General features: G+C 39.9%; 1 protein-coding gene across 1 annotated transcript; it reads left to right on the top strand.

Annotated features, from left to right (window-relative positions):
* The first annotated feature begins 461 nt into the window (after positions 1–461).
* On the top strand, positions 462–2,987 carry LOC135468956 (4-hydroxy-2-oxoglutarate aldolase, mitochondrial-like). Its single transcript, XM_064747449.1, has 2 exons — positions 462–877; positions 1,838–2,987. The coding sequence occupies exon 2, from the start codon at positions 1,873–1,875 to the stop codon at positions 2,887–2,889; it is 1,017 nt and encodes a 338-aa protein (XP_064603519.1). The 5' UTR covers positions 462–877; positions 1,838–1,872; the 3' UTR covers positions 2,890–2,987.
* Positions 2,988–19,620: the final 16,633 nt, after the last annotated feature.

Below are 19,620 nucleotides of genomic sequence, written 5' to 3'. Positions count from 1 at the left end.
CGGCCATCATGATATAATGTAATATTATCATAGTTTTTTGTCCGATGCAGAAGACAATGAAACCATTTTATTGTCGTGTCATAAAAAAAAAGAAAATGACGAGGACATATTAAACTTTTCATTATCTTGAATGTACAAAATAAAACGAAATTTAGATTTAGAGTCAGTAAATATACAAGAAGTGCACACCATTACACAAAAATTCATTCAACGACAGTTATTTTGAAAACGACAGTGATAAGTAGTTATTAACTTATCTCACCTTCTCCAGAAACGAGTTTGTAACGCGGCGAGTGCGGATCAAGGGGGACTACCCAAAGCCACTTTTTATATGCAGACGATATTGTCGGTTGATAAGCTTGTGTTATCGCCCTTGAATTCGGAGACTGTGTTGATGTTGCACAAGTCTTTAATCTACGGGTTAAAGTTTGCTTATCTGCATCTTTGCAGTAAACAGCGCTCTTTGTATAAATTTGTGGCATGTGATTTTAATAGTGTGCTGCGTTTGCTTGTATCCAGTAAACAACTACAAGCTTTAAAACTACGGGGTCATGTAGACCGTGGAGGCTACTGGTACCTGTACCGGTAACGAACTCAGTAACTGATGTGACAGACTTAGTAAATATAAATGAATCCGTAAATATAAATGAATCTATTCAGAGATAAACAGACTTAACATAAACTGTGGAACACAACTGCCTGAAGAGGAAAGGTGTCAGAAACTGGGGCTGATAACGACTGGATTGTATGTAAAGTCACGATGTTGTAATCTGAACAAAATACACACAGTTAGTCTGCGTCGGGACCACTGGGCTGTTTGTGTGGCCAACTGTAGGATCACAGAACAACGCCTACCTGTGAAATACAATACGCTAAGGTACGTATTTATATATATGTATACATATCTGTACCAATACACCCTCCATAAGGGCACAGTGTAGTCCTACATCGTGTATTATAATCGGTTTAGTCACAGCTGCTTGTTTGAATCCTATCACTGTAGAAATAAAGAAGAAATAAAAATTAAAGGCATGTGGTGACGTGCATATGCGTGCGAATAACGATGACTTTCCACAAACAGAGCACATGTCCAGTGCCGAGAACAGTGGGCCTGTGTAATGTCATGGTTTAAATGATGAATCGTACATTCCATGTGATGTCACTTTGTGATGGCAAAAAAAGTGAAGAATTTTTTTTTTTAAATTTATGTTTGGATAAGACAGTCATGGTTCTTTCTCTGGGCCCACTTTCACAAAACTTTGTAAGTCATATTTGTCATAACTTTTTTTCTTAAAGACGCACATTTTCTAGGTTATATCTCCATACGGTGACATCATTTACAAGAATATTTATGAAAAACTGATGTACTAAGTTTTGTGAAGTTTAACTAAGTATACTTTGATGTCTTTGCTAGACACTTTAATAGCATTCAGGCAAAAAGTCCATAAAACATGACAGAGTGCAATAGTCTCATGTGGTGTCTTTAGAATGCTGTTAGAGTGAGGTAGCACTATGAGCGAAGGATACGTGTAGATCTTATCTAGCTGTGTACATACATGTCTTAAACATAGAGCTTATATATTCAGTCACTGCGACTGCTTTTCATCTTCAGTAGAAGTTAAACATAAATAATGTTTGATATTTTGGTGGAAATCAAAACGCCTTTCAGAAAGAATTTTTATTCAAAGGAAACGCTTGATAACTTTCTTTTCCACAGTGACTGTGACCTTGTTATGTTTTATATTACATCTTCACTCTTCTACTCTAAGCGTGTTTTGTATGACATTACATCTTTCATTCTTTGATTGTAATAACGTTGTTTCTTTCTTGTATTCAGGAGCTAACTTTTGGTAATGTGATTCAGAGTCTACTATGTTACGAAAAGCAGGCTGCAACATCATTGGATTAAGTCAGCGGTTTGGTCTACCCAGTCCAGAGGCAATAATGAGCTCTGTCCAATCATCCGCTAGATCACTGTCATCCAACAAGCCACTTGTTACAGATGTCAGTGGTATATTTCCCCCAATAGCTACACCGTTCGACGCTGATGGAAACTTGGCATTGAACAAGCTTGAGCATAACATTTCACTGTGGAACAAGGTTCCACTTAGAGGGTTGGCCGTGCTGGGATCGAACGGGGAAGTAGTTTACATGAGACCAGAGGAGAAAGTGGAGATGATCCGCCATGCCCGCAAAATTCTGGATCCCGAGAAACTGGTGATAGGGGGCGCCGGATGCGAGTCCACACGTGACACTATAGACATGTGTATAAAGATGAGCGAAGCAGGTGCAGATGTGTTGATGGTAGTCACACCTTGTTACTACAAAGGCCGGATGACCAATGAGTCCTTTGTGCAACACTACACGCATGTTGCTGATGAAAGCCCTGCTCCGATTCTGTTGTATAGCGTCCCAGGAAATACAGGAATCGACCTCTCCCCTGAGGCGGTGGTCAAACTAGCCAGTCACCCCAACATCATTGGGATGAAGGACAGCGGTGGTGATATCGTCAAAATAGGCAACATTGTCCACAAGACACAACACCAGGAGTTCCAGGTCCTAGCTGGCTCTGCAGGTTTCTTACTGCCCGCTCTTGTGGCAGGCTGCGTTGGAGGCGTCTGCGCATCTGCAAATATGCTGGGCGATGCGTTATGTAATCTGCACAGCCTTTATCAACAAGGAAAGCTAAAAGAAGCCAAAGAATTGCAGCAGAGGATTATTGCTCCGAATGCAGCGGTCACCAAAATGTTCGGGATTCCAGCACTGAAGGCTTCAATGGAATGGTTCGGGTATTACGGAGGCCCAACCAGACTTCCATTGATTCCACTGAAATCAGATGAGGTGTCAAAGGTCAGGGAAACCTTCGTGAACAGTGGCTTTCTAAACTAGACCTCATTAATCTTACCTGTGATGAAGACATTAACAGCAAGGCATTATAAATGGATAAAACACGCATTATTAGATTTACAGCATGATTTGGCTTTTTATTAAACAGATTAATATTGTTTAATAAAATACAGTATTTTAGTGTTTAATACAGATTTCAGAATCTTGGGGTAATTATATGGATATGTTTATTGTGATAAGAACAGTTTCCTCCCACCATAATGCTGGCAGCCATAGTATAAGTGAAATATTCTTGAATATGGCATGAAATACCAAGTAAATAAATAAATAAATATACTAACAGCAAATTTAAATTGGTTGCCATGTATTATAGATATATTCATTTACTCTGTGAACATTGTATGTATTTGTATATATCAGTTACAAGTGATTACGTCTGATTTTACACTGTGGGGTTGTTAAGACACTCCATGTCATGCCTGTTGGTAATTTTATGCCTCTGTGATGTAGACAAGACAGACTGATATTGTGTGTCCTCCAGAATCTGTAAAGACGTTCACAGGAAAACAATAAAGACGGATATCATGTCTGCTGCAGAAGCTGTAGAGATATTCACAAGACAACACAACCAGGACAGGGGCCTGTTTCATGAAGCTTACTTGGTGTTAAGTTGCCCTTAGTGAGCGCCCTTAACTAAGTGAGCTTCATGAAACCGGCCCCTGGTATTTTATGTGCTTCAAAATCACGAAAGAAATTCATAAGTAAGTATCCAAGACTGATATCACATGTATTTCAGCTGCCGGAAAGAAATTTATAATTAAGCATCTAACACAGATATTGTACGCGCTTGAAAATCTGGATAGAAATTCACACGTAAACAACCAAGACTGATATCACATGTACTTCAGATGCTGGAAAAATATTTACAAGTAAACCACCAAGGCTGATATCATGTGTGTTTGAAAGACATTCACAAGTGAACAGTTGAAGACAGGTACCATGTTTGCTCCTAAAGCATGACTGAAATTTAGTGTTAACAACCAATAATGATATTATTGTCCTCTAGAAGTTTACTGCTACACAATTAACACTCCAGTGCCTTTGAAAAGGTGCTAAGAAATCTATTAGATGGACTTTATTGATCAATTTAAAGTATTATGAATCTTGTATTAGGTTGAAATATTCAGTTGTTTTATTTTTTGTAACAATGTCAAAACAAAATTTAAGCCAAAAAATTGAATTTATTCTCTTAATTTTATTCCAGTTTATAGGAATTTGAGTATTAAATTTATTAATTTATTTGATTGGTGTTTTACGCCATGCTCAAGAATATTTCACTTATACAACAGGGGCCAACATTATTATGGGAGGAAACTGGGCAGAACCATCTGCAATTTGCTTGCACACCTTCCCACCTAAGTCATGAGTCTGGAACAATTGTTCAAAAATGTATATGGTGCCTGGTACTAATTCTAGTCTGGACTAAATTGATTTGACTAAAATTTGTGTTGTGTTGGGATCAGAATAATATTAAGCTAAACTAGGCTAAAGATATTTCCATGGCAAACCACATGTAAACTTCTTCAACCAGCTCTTGATGCTTCACTTCTGGCTTGTACTGTACTCACATGTTCAACTCTAGCTCTTGATGGTTGACTTCTGGTTTGTACTGTACTCACATGTTAAGCTCCAGCTCTTAATGCTTCACTTCTGGTTTGTACTGTACCCAAATGTGCAATTCCAGCTCTGGATGCTTCACTTCTGGTTTGTACTGTACTCACATGTGCAACTCCAGCTCTGGATGCTTCACTTCTGGTTTGTACTGTACTCACATGTTCAACTCCAGCTCTTGATGGTTGACTTCTGGTTTGTACTGTACTCGCATGTTCAACTCCAGCTCTTGATGGTTCACTTCTGGTTTGTACTGTACTCACATGTTAAGCTCCAGCTCTTAATGCTTCACTTCTGGTTTGTACTGTACCCAAATGTGCAATTCCAGCTCTGGATGCTTCACTTCTGGTTTGTACTGTACTCACATGTGCAACTGTAGCTCTGGATGCTTAACTTCTGGTTTGTACTGTACTCACATGTTCAACTCCAGCTCTTGATGGTTGACTTCTGGTTTGTACTGTACTCACATGTTCAATTCCAGCTCTTGATGGTTGACTTCTGGTTTGTACTGTACTCACATGTTCAACCCCAGCTCTTGATGGTTGACTTCTGGTTTGTACTGTACTCACATGTTCAACTCCAGCTCTTGATGGTTGACTTCTGGTTTGTACTGTACTCACATGTTCAATTCCAGCTCTTGATGGTTGACTTCTGGTTTGTACTGTACTCACATGTTCAGCTCCAGTTCTTGATGGTTCACTTCTGGTTTGTACTGTACTCACATGTTCAATTCCAGCTCTTGATGGTTGACTTCTGGTTTGTACTGTACTCACATGTTCAACTCTTGTTTTTCACTCTTCACTTCTGGTTTGTACTGTACTCACATGTTCAACTCCAGCTCTGGATAGTTCACTTCTGGCCTGTACTGTACTCACATGTTCAATTCCAGCTCTTGAGGGTTGACTTCTGGCTTGTACTGTACTCACATGTTCGACTGTAGCTCTTGATGGTTCACTTCTGGCCTGTACTATACTCACATGTTCAACTGTAGCTCTTGATGATTCACTTCTGGCTTGTACTGTACTCACATGTTCAACTCTTGCTCTTCACTGTTCACTTCTGGCTTGTACTGTACTCACATGTTCAACTCCACTCTTGATGGTTCACTTCTGGCTTGTACTGTTCTCACATGTTCAACCCCAGCTCTTGATGGTTCACTTCTGGTTTATACTGTACTCAGATGTTCTACTGTGAATCTTGATGGTTTACTTCTGGCTTGTACTGTACTCACATGTTCAACTCCTGCTCTTGATGGTTCTCTTCTGGCTTCTGGCCCAAACCATAGTCTGCAGTTATACCAACTCTAGGATGTTTCACGTACATACTGGATAAGTATAGGACTTTTTTCCAAAAATATTAGCTGGAAACTTTGTTTTTTGACCACAAGTATACATTTCAGTTTAGTGAGGGATATATCTTAGAAAATGGGTGGCAGCTTGTTAACAGACCAAATGTCCACAACTGGGGAACTATAATAGCCAGCGTGGATCTGTGAACTAACGAAAGAAATTGCATGTATAAAGTCATAACCCATATTTGATAATCAGAACAAAGTACCTCAAATTGTTGCCTGTCGTGCAATAAATACCAGACTTTTATACCTGTGGTATATACATATTTTTTCATAAATATTAGGAACCGATGTGAAGGGTTACTCATGTTCAACAGGTGGCTGATTCTTTGCTCGAGAATTCCTGTATAGCTTCTGCAGACCCATGGTAGCTTGTGTTGTGACCCAATTTCACAAACGTAAGCCACTAAACTGGTACTGTTATCCAGGAGAAATGACGGCACGATCAGCAAAGTGATCCAGGGCAGAATAATTATTACACACTAAAAAATCCTTCCACGTTTTCATCTGTACTAAGACAATTTTTTTTTCATGTTTATAGTTTGATTCTGGCAATAAAACAATTCTGGTCATCTCTGAGGCCAAATTTAGGGCTTTTCACAAGGTATATTTTCTGTAAATTGTAGAAAAACATGGTAATTGTGTCTCAAAAACATGGTAATTGTGTCTCAGTTGGATATAAAGATACACGGTGATGTTTTAATAATACATTATTGAAGGGCAGACCGGTGGGGATGGGTGGTAAACCATTTTAAGTGATAGATACGTTGCGTGGAGTATAAATACATGGAAAGTAGACCATATACATAGCTCTTCCAAAGTTATATTATGTCGGGTAAAATGAAGCAGAAGGGGCCACGTACACTCTATTTTACATTTGAAATTGCTCTAAAAACAGGCGATACAAGCCTTTTGAAATCAAATCAGCTTTGGTATAAAGCACAAAAAAGTTCATAATTGAGTGGTTTAAGCCGCAAACACAGCGGCTTCGAAATAGAGTTTTAATTCAAAATGCGTTCAAAATAACGGCCATTTTGTGGGCTGATTAAACTCTTTATATTGATTTGTATTGATTTAGCTAAAATAAATTGATTTGCCTTGCGATTTAAAATGTTTGGTAACCAATGTAAACCAGAAATTATAGCGAGTCAATGGCAAGAACAATGGGCAAAAACAGCATTGTGATTGGCTGTTGGATATGTCACCGATTGACTGTTGATAACGATAAAGGTTTGGTTAAAATTCTTTTCACAAATACCTGTGATTGGTGAAATTTTCAGTCCCGCCCAAGAGTGTAAAAGGGGTCCGTTTCCAGGGGAGACGCCAGAATATCCACAGCGTTCTCCTGAGACACAGAGAAGATGGCATCTAGAGAAAAAAGGCATCAGTCAAGATCAGCAAAGGAAGGCGGCCATTCTCCCCCGTAGCACGTAGGTTTGTTCCGGACTAGCTTTGCATGAAGACGTAGTTTCGAAGGTAATTTCGTAACTTCTGACGTAGATTGTACACGTCAGAAATTTCTAGTTTTGACCAAACATCACCGTTTTTTAGATGTCACGTTCTTAAATGACGTCATTCAATAATACGTAATTGTTATCCAGTGACATCATTGTGACGTCACAAATGACAATAAACTGAGGATGGAAATGCAGTGGTATGATGTCATAAAGCAACTGGTTATTGATCGTGGCGTTATGACATGACATACAAAAAAGACGGAATGCTATGCCATCGTATATGACATAACACTATCACTGAGACTTACTTGAAAGGTTATTCCTGAAAGAATGGGGACCTGACAAACCTCCGGTCATTAGACCTGACGCCATATTGTTGACGTCAAACGTTTGTTTCACAGCTCATCATGTTGACATCACCATGACTCGAGGTCCTGCTGCACACTAGCTCCACCTCACGGGATAAAAAATATGCCACCTCCCGATTAAAGTGCAAAGTTTGTAGTAACAATTGGTGATGATTATGCCAGACTGATCTATTATTTTGTATTCGTTGAATTAAATTCATGGCATTTGTGCGACCAGAAAACAAGACTAAACTTTACAAATGTCATGCTTATCAGCTTTTAAATTTTGAACTCCATGACGTTATAGTAGGTGACGTCACACTAACTGATAGATTTTATGAACTTTGCCCTGTGAGGTGAGTTATGAACGTCATATAGCACAAATATAAAATTGTATCAAATGGTCAGATTAGTGATAGTTTTCACAACCATAGACTTATCCCACATTTTAGCAAAACAGGTTTTACGTTTCAAAACATTGGTATTTTTTACACAAAGTAGTGATACCTCAATAAGGCTGCAGAAACAATCATCAAGAAGCTTTCCTCCATTTTCCATTAAGGGTACATAATTATTATCATCGTGTGTGATGGATGAATTGTGAGACACCATCGTGTGTGATGGATGAATTGTGAGACACCATCCTGTGTGATGGATGAATTGTGAGACATCATCCTGTGTGATGGATGAATTGTGAGACACCATCATGTGTGATGGATGAATTGTGAGACACCATCGTATGTTATGGATGAATTTTGAGACACCATCCTGTGTGATGGATGAATTGTGAGACATCATCCTGTGTGATGGATGAATTGTGAGACACCATCGTGTGTGATGGATGAATTGTGAGACACCATCCTGTGTGTTGGATGAATTGTGAGACACCATCCTGTGTGATGGATGAATTGTGAGACACCATCCTGTGTGATGGATAAATTGTGAGACACCATCGTGTGTGATGGATGAATTGTGAGACACCATCGTGTGTGATGAATGTATTGTGAGACACCATCGTGTGTGATGGATGAATTGTTAGACACCATCCTGTGTGATGGAGAAAAACGTGAGACACCATCCTGTGTGATGGATGAATTGTAAGACACTATCCTGGCTGGTAAATGAATCGAGACACCATCCTGTGTGATGGAGAAAAACGTGAGACACCATCCTGTGTGATGGAGGAAATGTATGACACCATCTGGTGTGATCGTTTGTGGTACCATCCTGTGTGACGAAAGAAAATGTGTGACACCTTCCTGTGTGATCGAGGATATATGAGACACCATCCTGTGTGATGGAGGAGATATGAGACACCATCCTGTGTGATGGAGGAAATGTGTGACACAATCCTGTGTGATGGAGGAAATGTGTGACACCATCCTGTGTGATGGAGGAAATGTGTGACACAATCCTGTGTGATGCAGGAAATGTGTGACCATCCTGTGTGATGGAGGAAATGTATGACACCATCCTGTGTGATGTAGGAGATATGAGACACCATCCTGTGTGATGGAGGAGATATGAGACACTATCCTGTGTGATGGAGGAGATATGAGACGCCATCCTGTGTGATTGATTAAATGTTTGACACAATCCTGTGTGATGGAGGAAATGTGTGACACCATCCTGTGTGATGGAGGAAATGTATGACACCATCCTGTGTGATGGAGGAAATGTGTGACACCATCCTGTGTGAAAGAGGTATTGTGTGACACCATCCTGTGTGATAGAGGTATTGTGAGACACCATCCTGTTTGATGGAGGAAATGTATGACACCATCCTGTGTGATGGAGGAAATGTGAGACACCATCCTGTTTGATGGAGGAAATGTGTGACACCATCCTGTGTGGTGGAGGAAATGTGTGACACAATCCTGTGTGATAGAGGTATTGTGAGACACCATCCTGTGTGATGGAGAAAAACGTGAGACACCACCCTGTGTGATAGAGGAATTGTGAGACACCATCCTGTGTGATGGAGGAATTGTGAGACACAATCCTGTGTGGTGGAGAAATGTGTGATACCATCCTGTGTGATGGAGGAAAATTTGAGACACCATCCTGTGTGATAGAGAAATAGTGTGACACCATACTGTGTGGTAGAGGAAACCTGTGACACCATCCTGTGTGATGAAGAAATTGTGGGACACGATCCTGTGTGACAGCGGAAATGTGAGACACCATAATATGTGATAGAGAAATAGTGTGACACCGTCCTGCGTGATGGAGGAAATGTGTGACACCATCCTGTGTGATGGAGGAAATGTGTGACACCATCCTGTGTGATGGAGGAAATGTATGACACCATCCTGTGTGATGGAGGAAATGTGTGACACCATCATGTGTGATAGAGCAAATGTGTGACACCATCCTGTGTGATGGAGGAAATGTATGACACCATCCTGTGCGATGGAGGAAATGTGTGACACCATCCTGTGTGATGGAGGAAATGTGTGACACCAGCCGGTGTGATAAAGTAATTGTGAGACACCATCCTGTGTGATGGAGGAAATGTGTGACACCATCCTGTGTGATGGAGGAAATATGAGACACCATCCTGTGTGATGGGGGAAATATGAGACACCATCCTGTGCGATGGAGGAAATGTATGACACCATCCTGTGTGATGGAGGAAATGTGTGACACCATCCTGTGTGATGGAGGAAATGTGTGACACCATCCTGTGTGATGGAGGAAATGTGTGACACCATCCTGTGTGATGGGGGAAATATGAGACACCATCCTGTTTGATGGAGGAAATGCCTCGCCCTTTGCAAAGGTTGAGATAGCGAGGTAGCGAGATTGTTTGTCTCGTCAAGTAAATTAAATTTTAAATTAAAAGGTTTGTTGTCGCGTTCTTCGCGATCTATTAAGGTAAAATGTTGCTTTGGTGAGTTGACGTTCTAGTGGCATTTTCCGAAGCCATTTCCAAATTGGAGAATTCCAAGGTGGGATTCTCAAACGAAAAATTATCAGCATTTATTATCACCTTTTTTCTCTTACTTTTTTGTTAAGAGATAATGTTACTTTGATCAGGTATAATCCCAAATGCTTTTATGATGGATTGCACGAAATTGTTGCTGTATGATCTTGTGTTGATCGATGTGGCAATTTCTATTAACGAAGAATCATTTGTGTAACTTTTAGTAAATATGAATCTTGGGCATAACTTCCAACAGGCGTAGCTTCCAATAACTATGCATCATTGGCGTAACGTCCAGTAACTATGGACCCTAGGCGTAGCTTGTCGTAATGATAGATCCTAGACATAACTTGAATTAACAATGGATCGTAGGTGTATCTTCTGATAATGGTGGATCCACGTATAACTTCTAATAACTCTGGAGCCTAGGCTTAACTTTTAATAGCGGTGAATCTTAGGCGTAATTTCTGATAACTATAGATCCTAAGCGTAACTTCGGATAACTATAGATTCTAGGCGTAACTTCTAATCATGATGGATCCTATGCGGAACTTGAAATTACAGTGGAATAGGTGTATCTTCAAATATGATGGATCCTAGGTCTAACTTGAAATAACAATGGATCCTAGGTGTATTTTCTAATAATGATGGATCCTAGGTGTATCTTCTAATAACTATTGATCCTATTCGTAGCTTTTGATAACTATGAATCCTAGGCGTAACTTTTGATAACAACATATTCCAGCCTTAACTTCTAATAACTATAGATCCTAGGCGTAAATTTTAATAACTATAGATCCTAGGCGTAACCTCTAATGATGATTGATCGTAACTTGAAATATCAGTAGACCCTGTTTGTATCTTTAAATAATGATGGATCCTAAGTCTAACAACTATAGATTCTGTGCGTAACTTCAAGTGATCATGGGTTCCCCTCGGGCTCCGCCCAATTTCCTTCTTCCATATAATGCAGCATGGCCGCCGTCGTACACGTGAAATATACTTGAGTACGGCGTAAAACACCAATCAAATGAATAAATATATCATCAATCACTAGGACACAAATGGTGAGGGTTCAAACCCGGTCCGGATACTGAGCTCCCCCTACTATCACTGCCTTGCTGAGGCTTTGGTCACAGTAAGCGATTGACGACACATGTGTATGTATGTAAGTGTGTATGTATGTACCATTTTTAAAGCCTTTGGTATGACCCGTTCCGGGTTTGATCCCGGAGACTCCCGAACAATCAGTTTGCGCTGCAGACCACTTGTCTCCACCAGTATGCTGTACTTTTCGTTGGGCTCTCCGGCTTTCTGCAGGCCGACGTCGTATCAGTGAAAATCCTTGAGTATGATCTTAAGCAATAACCGAATAAAGGAATCAATATTCAGGTGAAAAACAAAGGCCTGGGGTTATTTTTACAATTAACCGGTTTAGGAATCAATATACATACTTTTTGCTCTGTCTTAAATCTGAAAAACGTTTTGGCAGTCGAGGAGTTCAACAGTTTAAAAATCGGTTGTTAATGTTGTTACGTTAGCTCTATATAAAATGTTAAAAATTTAACAGTGCCAAATGCTAATGTAATTTAACATTACCTTATGTCTAGCTGATACTCTTAGGCGGTGTGTTCTTCCTAATAATAAATGTTACATAGATGTCGTAACCTATCATTATATGTTACAACCTGTGCACATCATACGCTGCGTAACATCTTCAGATGTTGGCACGAGTATATTTTACAACATTGAACAAGTGCCGTTTTAGAAAGTGTTTTCATTGTAACAATTTCCTTTATTTTAAGACACCACTGTGCCCAGCCTGAAATTGTGTAATTTATGAAAAAAAAATTGTCAGTGTCGTTTAACGAACAGAGTATATTGCCAGCATTAAAAGCTCAGAAATGGTTGAAGAATTTCAAGTTAGGCCTTATACTCTGTATGGTTTCTTTTCAGATTGTAATGGAACCCTTTGGTGATTCTCACTACCGTGGCATGAAGCCCTCGAGCAAGCGGTATTAGAAGAATCCACCAAAACCCAATACACTGACATTAAGCGTAATGACCCAGGAGTCTCTCACCAATGCGGTCGCTGTGAGTTCAAGTCCAGCTCATGCTGGCTTTCTCTGCGGCCGTACGTGGGAAGGTCTTCCAGCAACCTGCGGATGGTCGTGGGTTTCCCCCGGGCTCTGCCTGGTTTCCACCCACCATAATGCTGGCCGCTGTCATATAAGTGAAATATTCTTGAGTACGGCGTAAAACACCAATCAAAAAAAAAAATAAAAAATTAAGTACTCTCTTGAACATGATTACAACAGTAAGACATTCTTATTGTTTATTATTATAGTGGAGGACATTTTAGTTTTTAATTATTCGCATAACTCCATAACTTTCGTACTTTCCATACTCTCTTAGTTCTTTGGTAATTTGCGTTAAACATCGTATTGTGAAGTGGCCTTGCGATTATTGACCGTGAGCGTCCTTATTGCTCAACGGCTGGTATACAAATGTCTTTTTCAACGCATAGTTTCATGAAACTGAGGGGCAATTTTATTAACATATAATTCATTAATTTTGCTGTCAGACATGGGTTTTGGAATGAGGTTCTTCAATTTTCAGATAAGATGGATCTTTCTTGCCATCGTTTATGTTTTCATTTATATAGGGGATTACATGTCACGTAAATTGTGCTGAGGTGGAAATACAGGCAGATTTAGTCCAAATATACATTACCACACAAAAACAAAATGTGTTCAAAATGGAATAACGTGTCGTTTTCTTGGAATACTTTGGTATTGCTGAAGACATATAAAGTGTGTGTCTGTATGCGTGTTGATAATGACTGCTGAAAAGACATGCCCTTGTACTTCCTACTGCCTAATAACGTCTGTAAATCCATGAAAGTGGTTCTGGGGTTCATGGATGTTCAGCTGCCCGATAACCATGGTTGATGAGTGTTCAACTGTCCTGTAACCATATTTCATGGGTGTTCAACTGTCAAGTAACCATGGTTCATGAGTGTTCAACTGTCCAGTAACCATGGTTCATGGGTGTTCAACTGTCCAATAATCTAGGGTTCATCGATGTTCAGCTGCTGGATAACCATGGTTGATGAGTGTTCAACTGTCCTTTAACCATGGTTCATGGGTGATCAACTGTCCATTGGCCATGGTTTATAGGTGCTCAACTGTCCAGTAACCATGGTTCATGGATATTCATTCGACTGCCCAATAACCACGCATGGTCCATGGGTATTCGACTGTCAAATAATCGGATACGTGGATGTCCAACAGTCCAATAACCGGGGTGCATGGATGTTCAACTGTCCAGTAACCATGATTTATAGGTGTTCCAGTTTCCAATAACGGGAATACATGCGTGTTCAACTGTTCAGTAACCATGGTTCATGAGTATTAGACTAATATCCTGGGATTCATGGATGTCCAATTGTCCTTTGAATAGCCTGGGGTTCTTGGATATCCAAATGTCCATTATACGTGGGTTCTTGGATGTTGAACTGTCTAGTAACCATGGTTCATGGGTATTCGACTCTCCAATAACCGAAATACAGCTGTCGAGTAACCTGTGGCTCATGGATTTGAGACACCAAGACAATAATACGTCCTTTTTTTTCTTGAGATTATTCCATTGTCTTTGCCAAGGATATGGTGTATTACCTGAGCAGCCAGTTGGAGTTAGTTGACGAAGTGTTACGTGAAGGGTATCAACACACCTTTCTAATGTGTCACCGCGGCATAACAATTGTCTCCCTGTATAGAACATATGGCATGTGTAAGTGCTATATGGTACCTCTAATAGTGTACCATATAGCACATTAAGGAGTGTGTCAAGAAGGGTTTTGATATCAGTTTTACAACGCTTTTTTAACGCATTAAAACTACACCGCAGTATAAAGTTCATGTGTTCCCGGGTACCAGCTGTAGTAGATTATACTGAAAAAGACATTATTTATTAAGTGTTTGAACTCCTATGATACTGAAAATAATCTTGCGTTTAAAACACGTTTGAAATTCGATGGGAATATAACCCTGGGCATTCAATTGGTGTCAAACAAAATTTCTCTCAGCTTATCGCAGGTTTTACTTATTTTTGACCCGCCTGAAGCAGAGTTCAAATCCGTGCATACCTTGTTCATCAACACTGAAAAGCAGACCGGAAAAACAATTGTGGTGGTAGATGCCACCGATCTTCTTACAAATCCAGGTAAGGTTACACAACATTTATTTACCTAGTTATTTATTTATGTTTCCACCGTACTCAAGAATATTTGGACGCTTTACCAAATATTGTGGTTTACGCGGCAATGTTCTACATGAGCATCTGTTCTTTCGTGAGAGAAAAGTTTGGGTCAGCTGACTCAAAAATCTTGAATTATGTTTATTTACTTGTTTGATCGGTGTTTTACGCCGTACTCAAGAATATTTCATTTGTATAATTATATAAGTAACTAGAATGGATCTGCGAACAGCAGATCCTAGGCCGGAATCCCGGATCGGATCAATGACGTTTCCCCCTTCATGTCTTGTGGATGTTGACAAAGATCGAAGATTTTCAGCACACATAGAGTACGTGTGTAGCGCTTTCCACTCAGTGATGTTCAGCTTTACAGCTGTAACGGTTTTCTCTCACCAGACCTCCAAATATGGTGGTGTTAGCGCTTTTTCGCGTTTTGATCGCAATTTGCGTCGGGTAGCATGCTTACAATGTTCGTGCCTTCATCCTAGTCGCAAATGCGTTTAAAATGCATCATATAACATGGGGACGTCAAAGTGCCAAATACAGCAAATCGGCCTTTGGACAATATTTGAAGCACTGCAACTCCCACATTTATTGACACACTTCCATGATTTTCCGTACGCCTACAGTACCCATATAGCCCTTTTGAGCTCCACAGCTGCAGCAGTTTTGTGTCACGTGACTTCCAAATATGGCGAAAATTGCACTTTTTCGCACTTTCATAGCAATTGGCGACAAAACCGTGCGTCGGAGAAAGGAAAAAACCACCAGATTCGTCATCAGAACATCCAACTACGCCTAGCAGCCTACTTAAAACCTTGAAATTCACAACATTTTCATCGCCTGACAAATTGGCTAAGGTAGGATCGAACTCTGACATGACTGACAGGCGTCAGCGGTAAGAGAAAAGAAAGAAAGAAAGAAGAAAAATCAAAGTTTGTACTTTCATGTCTCAATCCACGACCTGCCATGAACAGACTCACTGCTCTACTGATATCTCGGCCGTTGTTAGAAAGTCAACACCTGGACCACGGCACATGGCGATGTCTGTCAGTCACCCTGGCCTGGTTAGCGTATAGTAAAGAAGACAAGGCCTGCGCAAAACAAAGCTAACTTTTACAGGTCCACGTCGTTTGCTGTTGTAGTTAGAATTCTACACCATCTAATGGGGTACTGTATAACTGAATGTCATCCTACAACCGTTTCGGGAGATCACGGACAGTGTAGCCGAAAGCATCAGGTCAAATATTATAAACCCAGTCCTGTCCCCAACTAACTCCATGTTAAAGCAATAGGATTCCTACCCTTTTCTGAACAAAAAACGGTGTTGTCATTTAAACGCTTCTAGCTAGAAAACTATTGATCGTAACTCAAATCCGTTGGCAGATGCTCGAAAGAGCATGTCTTGGGATACAATTTGGTGCAAGTTGCACATTTCTAGCTCCCATAGTTCTCGAGTTACAGGTCACTGAAGTTACGTAACTTTTTTAGTGTTTTGCTTATATCTCAAAAAGTTACACCGATATGCAAAAAATAAAAGCAGATTCGGAATCAGCAGCTCAGGATACATCAGAATACGTTAAGAACAATTGACATTTCAGAACTTTTTGTGACGTCACAACTTCGACCAATGGCGAGCTTCCAGAGTTTTGACCGGAAGTCAACCATTTTTGCAAACTTTTTGTAACTCGTGACCTTCTAACTGCATGTCAAATTTGAAAACAATTGGTTCAGTGGTTCTTGAGAAGAGGATTTTTAAAAGTTTTATACAAAATTTAATATGGCGGCCGAACCACGTGACATACAAAAAATGGAGAATTAGTGCCGGGATAGTCACCGCCAGAATATATGAGCAAAATTTGGGGGCTTCTATGTTGAACGGTGTAGGAGTTTCCACACTAACAAAGTCGGTGAAAAAAAAATAATAAGAAAAAACATAACGATTACAATAGGGATCCCGTTCGGGAAGAACGGGATCCCTAATGAGTTATACAATTGAGCTAATTCAACTCAGAGTCATATGACCAGATCAGCTGACACTGTCAAGAAAAATAACGGCAAACCGTGGCTAAGCTGCCTTTTAAGGGTTTTCTGAACTGTATCTAATACCGCCTAACCTGGGGCTAGGGGCCGTAAAGGCAGCCACGCTCGTTGCATCTCCGTGGAGCCTTTATGAACAGTTGCAATCAAAGCGCGACTTAAATACTTGTTTAATTGTTATTTGACCTGGAACTCATTCACGGACTACGAATTTGAACTTTGATATGGAATTTATGCCTGGAACATCCATTGTCTGCCCGGTAGCATTGAAAACTGATGGCTGCTTCTCTCTTGTGTGTTACAGGCTTTATTTCTTATTTGTATAATTTCTTGCATACCTATGTCTTTGGAAGCTAATGTTAAACGTTGTTTTGGAAATGGATCTTGCGATTATCGACTTGGAACGCCTTTTACGGACTACGAATGTTATATGAATGTTGAATATGACGCTTATATTCTGGTAAGATGACAACTGTACAGTTGTGAGTTACAAGTTCCAACTTCCGCATGCGATATGCGGCAGTTTTCCTCCGCCAGTGAACTTGACCTTACACCACTGAAATAAATAAATCAATAAATAAATAAATAAATAAATAAACGCAAACTGAATTTTCACAGACTGGCCTTTCTGTCAGAATTAGCCTAAGCATGCATGTTGTCGCAGATGTCCGCGTCAGTCCTTCCCTCTGTCCAGCCCCTTGAATAAATGAATAATTATGGCTTAACGCCTCCTCGGTCAGTTATTTTGAAAAACCTCATTCTCTTCAACGCTGCAACTATATTTTTCACTAAATTCCCTTGTATACAAAGAAAGATCACCCCCCCCCCCCCCCCCCTTCCCCACACACACACACACGTACCCACACAAACACACACACTCACTTAATTGGGTGCTGGTCAGTGATTTGTATTAAATAACAGCTAAACTGTTTGGGAAACAAATATTCCTTCGAGAAAGAAATCTGTTGTCGGGGTGATTATAGAATGTATTCTGCTCTTGCTGCAGATTATTCTGTTAATTACAACACACGTGTTCCATATAGTTAATTCAACGTTGACATTGCATTGGACTAACAGGATATAGTACGTTGAATTTGACACTTTATTATGCTACAATAACAGAATAAATTCTAACATTACTCAAACAGGTGTTCTGTAAACACATTATTTTTTTATTTTCATGTTTTAATCTCTATTTTTGTGTTTCAGCTCGTATGTTAAAGGAGTACTGCACGCAGACTGGTCTGCCGTTCTCTGAGGAGCTTCTGAGATGGGACCGTGGTGGCATGTAGGACCGAGAGGATTCTTGATCATGAATGATCAAAAATAGACTGATCAAATAGGTGCTGTATACATGCCTCCTGCCTATGCCCCTAGGATTCTCGGCCAAAACCTTAGCACAGGCGAATAAGCATACATGACTAAGTCAGCATGTATCTCACCACTGGGTAATAGTTATACCATGATCACATGATCAGTACAGATTGTAGTCATTGAGTAGCGGAGTTTAACATTATAACAGGACACATTTTGATCAAAAATAATTTGCTAAATTTAACAACAAGTCCGTTATTTGTGATGCTAGAATGTGTTCTGTTACTACTTGCGGCAGATTATTACGTTAAATATAACACACATATTCTATTAATTTAATATAACGATTCTATTATACGAACAAGCCCTCACCTGCCACTGATCAATGTACAACCCATCACCTGCCACTGATCAGTGTACAACCAATCACCTGTCACTCGTCAGTGTACAATTCATCACCTGCCACTGATCAGTGTACAACCCATCACCTGCCACTCATCTATTTACAGCCCATTACCTGTCACTCATCAATTTTCCAATCAACATACTTCTTAATTAAAGGATACATGAAAATGAAGAAAGATGTGCCAAAAAATGAAAAATTTTTATTTTTGGGGTATATTTTAAATTTCTTAATAGCCCCTTTATTTGATGCATATTTTCCGTCAATGGTCATAATATTCGGAAATGACGTCATCGTTGAACATACTGGGCTTCCCAAAACAAAGTTGTTTTCACAGTTATCCCCGTTAACGTCATCACAACAGACTACATACAATTTCCTGACTTGACAACTGGGGCCTTTCGAAAACTATAATTTAAAGCCATTTTTACGTCTCAAGGAGTAAGCTGAGAAACTGTTTTATATGTTGTCATCATATACATCATATACTCCATATTAAGAAATAAAAACCAAGCGTTTCAGGTATCACTTAAGTCTTTTACCTTCAGTGTATGCTTTACTCAGCCTTTATGAGCAAAAGATTACTGATGAAAGATTCCCAAAAATTCATTCCTTCTGGTGAACGCGAGGAAAAGGGGTGATGTGACGTCATGTGTACATTTATGTAAATCATTGATCTTTGGTAAGTCATTTATGAACTTTCCCACGTGAGAGCTAGGGGCCCCCGTGGCTCATTTGGTTTGCGCTGTTAGTGCAGCATAATGACCCAGGAGCCTCTCACCAATGCGGTCGCTGTGAGTTCAAGTCCAGCTCATGCTGGCTTCCTCTCCGGCCGTACGTGGGAAGGTATACCAGTAACCTGTGCATGGTCGTGGGTTCCCTCCCACAATAATGTTGGTTGCCGTCGTATAAGTGAAATATTTTTGAGTACGGCGTAAAACACCAATTAAATAAATAAATAAATAACGTGAGACCTACAAACTTGCATGCCATACTGGTGGAAGACA

Source organism: Liolophura sinensis, chromosome 6, assembly GCF_032854445.1.
Source record: "Liolophura sinensis isolate JHLJ2023 chromosome 6, CUHK_Ljap_v2, whole genome shotgun sequence".
Classification (NCBI taxonomy): domain Eukaryota; kingdom Metazoa; phylum Mollusca; class Polyplacophora; order Chitonida; family Chitonidae; genus Liolophura; species Liolophura sinensis.
The sequence above is the reverse complement of the archived record's forward strand: the minus strand, read 5'-3'. Positions and strand labels throughout refer to the sequence as shown.